Source organism: Tigriopus californicus, chromosome 3 (assembly GCF_007210705.1).
Source record: "Tigriopus californicus strain San Diego chromosome 3, Tcal_SD_v2.1, whole genome shotgun sequence".
Classification (NCBI taxonomy): Eukaryota; Metazoa; Arthropoda; class Copepoda; order Harpacticoida; family Harpacticidae; genus Tigriopus; species Tigriopus californicus.
Window position 1 is genome coordinate 1,754,494 of NC_081442.1, and position 3,789 is coordinate 1,758,282.

Here is a 3,789-nt window from a genome sequence, read left to right on the forward strand (position 1 = left end):
CTGACAACCGTGTCTGACACCCCTGGGCTGCATGAAGGTGATGGGATTAAACACCAACCTCTTATGATGAGACTGGCTTCAAATTAATGACTCGAGTGACCGATGTCTCAAACGGGCTCCACTTCTACGAAAATCCCCATTGACCTCAAGGTGACAGGGGCCCAACTTTTTATAAAGAATGATTTGCTAAATCATTCAGAGAAGGTTTTGGTCGAGGAGTATGTAACAGGGGGTTAACATTGCTCTCTTTTTCATGTTTCATATTTTTTTAATTTTGTAACGTATATTGTATCCATTATATTTGCAATTGAAAATTCAATCACTACCATCAATTATGTTTATTTAAACATGCAAGTACTACATTTGCAACCGACACAAACGAAATAAAGAGGTGAGGACCAGATAAATACATTCTATTTTGCAGCAGTAGGTATTGAAACTTTGGTCATTGCTGACAAAATATACAGAATTTTGTGATTTCCCCATTACTTATCTCAGCGTTTATCTTCAGAAAAACACGCATTGCGTAGACGTTGAGTGTAAGTATATGTGAAGTTTTTGTTGGGCATTTGTTCAAAAGGAGATAATTTGTCAATCAATCAAGATTTCTAAATTTAGCATCAGAAAACGTATGATGGCTTGCGGCATCAGACTTGAAAACAACCCTTTTGTTGATATCGTCATCCATCTTGTGGTGAGCTTTGCTTGAAATCCACTCCAGATCTCACACACCAAAGAGATGGCGCAACACGACAACCTTACCCCGGGGGAATTATGGTATGTTGATAAGAGATGGGAAAAGATTGATTAGAGGACCTCACTCAAATTGATGGTGTCTGCGCATGAGACTCGTCCATTCATCGTTTTATAAGGTGGATACATTCTCAAATTCCCTCAGGCGTTGAATGCAATGTAATAGAATGTGATAATAGAGGTCCAAATTTAAGAGATAATGGAACAGACCCTAAGGGAGTTTCGTGATCTTCGGTTGTTTTTTTCCGTTTCATTGTCTCGTTGATAGAATGATTTGATAGATCAATGTTCAGATTTAATGGATGTATTATATTTTCGTGATATGTCGTGACATTATGACCCTCTCTATTTCCGCCATTCGGTCAATAGTTCTGCATGAGCTCCCCTCACTCCTTCACCTTCCTTAAAGATATTAAAACTGAATATATTGTTGCATATTGTTGTCATATGTGCTTTTCAAGCCATCCGGACATTCACCAAAATACTTCATGATGCCCTTAAGTATTTGATTTATGTTCACAGGTCTGAGAGAGCTGTGTTGTCCTCCTTGGCAATATTCTCTCCAGAATCCCAAGAAATATGGCGAGGCCACAAACCAACATCAAAAGTATGAACGGAAATAATGTATGCTGGTAGGATATGGAAAACGATTCATTCAAGGACCCAATTGAGTTTGATGTCTGAGCGTTAAACCATTTGCTTTTCAATATGGTTAGAATTCCGAATTCCCTTAGTCGTTGAATGTGATAGTTCATCGTCCTGAGATGAGGCCAATCTTTGGGAACGCCAAAGGCAATTGCTTCACTCCATGTTCCGGGCACTCTTACGCTGTGGATATTTGGTTGGTCCATGAAATAATTTCTAGAACCAATGTGAACGACATCCCACTTACTCATTAGGACGTCTATCAAGGGCAGATCCAATTTGTTGTCAAATGTCTGGTCTTGTAAAACCTTTTGCAAAGCACTTCCCACCGGGCTTAGTGCCGCGTTATCATAAACGCTTGTTCCTGGCCTTATTAGGAGTTGCCATTTACGATCAATTATGTCTGGAAAATAATGCAAAAACGCTTGGAATATGGACAGGTAGGTTCCAATGGAGAAGTAAGCATTCATAAAATGCCACACATATTACTTGCTAATATTAATTTATCAGTATGGCCTCACGTTGCATTTTCTTGCTCGACTTTCAGGTCAATCAAACAAATTTCAAACATTTGTCTCAAATCCAAAGAGGCAACAGCGGGAGCTTTTATAACAAGCAGTTATTCCAAGAAACGCAGATCTTCTACTCGCTCTCTCCTTCGTTATGTACAGCGGTTAAAACGTCTTTGAAAGTGTTTTGACGCAAATACCCAAACAAATATTGACATTTACGTAGTGTGTAAAAGCGACAGATTTGTTGCTTTGCATAATTCTAGCCCACATAAAAAACTTACATACGTAAAACAAAAAGAAGTAAAAACTAAAGATCGGAATTGGAAAGACACTTATCTTACAAGCCCTTATTTAGAAAAAATATATTAAATTGTTACTTAGTTATATGGAATTTAATTGTCCAATTCTCATCATCTTTAGCTCCAAAATGGCCTTGTTATAATAGCTTCACAGAAACTCCCCAACAATGACAGTCACGAGAGCAACCGATCCATTTTTTTTCTTTTTTCGTGCATGATCTTAAAATAGCTCAAACTGCCGAATCATGCCACTTAAAAGCATTCAAAAAGTGTAATTTTTAACATACATTTTACAATCATCAAATGTACACTATTTTTGGACCTCCTTAGCGCTACTGCGAACAAAATTCCAGCATTTGAAGACAAAAAAGTGTTATTTTACGTAATTTTTGCACTGATAAAATACTGATGGATCAACGAATTATAATTGGAGATCTGGCTTTTCGAATATAGAGTTGATCAGTAATTTTATTTATTTATTTTTTTGCGGACTTCCTTACCGCTACCGGGATTGAAATCCCAGCAGTTCAAGACGAGAAGATTATTCATTTTACTTGACTTTCATTTGTACCTATATATTATTTGATCGACCAACGAATTGGAATTGGCTGATCTGGCTAATCCTTGAATATAAGGTTGATCCGGAATTTTAGTCAAAAACTTATCCAAGTCTGACTTAAATCCTGCTATTGGATCAACGCTACATAAACCCTACGAATATTGAGGGCAGCAAATTGAACAATGAAGGAGCCCGAGAAAAGAAGAGAGTTGGACTTCATTGTTTTAACTAGCCTGGATTCTCGAGGGCTTGAAGGTGCTCTCAAAATGCACATTAAGCCTGTACGGTCACTCGAATTGACCCTAAATTCTGGTTGGGACAAAGCTCATGAATGCTTTTGAAAACGTACAATATCAGATACCTTTCGTACCTTCTCTGAGTACTGTACAATCCCAACCGTTCTAACCTCTCCCAATACGAAGAGCTCTCTCATATCTTCAATGTTCCTAGTAAAACATCTTTGGGCCTGCTCGAGCTTTTGCAAACCTGCTGAACTCATTGGAGCCCAAATGGGAGAGCCTATTCAAGATGCGGCAGAACAATCGACTTGTACAGAGTTAGCATCATGACACTATCTCTGGACTTAAACGTGCGATCTATCCAACCACATGTTTGAAAAGCTTTGCCAATTTGCAACTTGATATGCTCATACGAACTTTCCTTTATCTTGGAGGACTACACCTAGATCCTTTATGGATGAGACCTGATCAATGTCCTTACCTTCATTTCCGGCACAAATGCGGTCACTCCGGCGGGGACGAACGCCTTCATCACCCGGCGAGTTCGCTGGTGGTGGGTTCAACAAAATGGGCGGAAACTGGGAACCTCCCACCCGGCGTCTCAACGAGGTAGGAACGGCCGTGGGGCAGCAGGCGCTCAATAATTCGTCCCCCAAGTGACCAATTATTGTCAATGGGTGACTGATAGAGGACGTGATCGCCGGGTGAAAGAGGAATCATATCATTGCCACTAGCGGCCACAGCACTTGACTCCCGGGTTGCCCGCCGAGCCCGAACAAAAT

The 3,789-nt window shown here is 39.8% G+C and overlaps 1 protein-coding gene across 3 annotated transcripts in view; it reads right to left on the bottom strand.

Annotated features, from left to right (window-relative positions):
• Positions 1 to 411: 411 nt before the first annotated feature.
• The window catches only part of LOC131878461 (glutamate receptor ionotropic, delta-2-like), an 8,607-nt gene continuing 5,229 nt past the window's right edge, over positions 412 to 3,789 (bottom strand). Inside the window, exons 1-2 of one of the 3 annotated variants that reach the window (XR_009373027.1) lie at positions 3,489 to 3,741; positions 412 to 1,801 (exon numbers count right to left, since the gene is read on the bottom strand). Coding sequence is in view for 2 of the 3 variants with exons in the window: in XM_059224441.1 (XP_059080424.1) it covers positions 1,251 to 1,801 (551 nt within the window). In the remaining variant the exon portion in view is untranslated. Of the gene's footprint in view, positions 1,802 to 3,488; positions 3,742 to 3,789 lie in introns of those variants that run through there. The other 2 variants (XM_059224442.1, XM_059224441.1) reach the window with 2 other exon arrangements.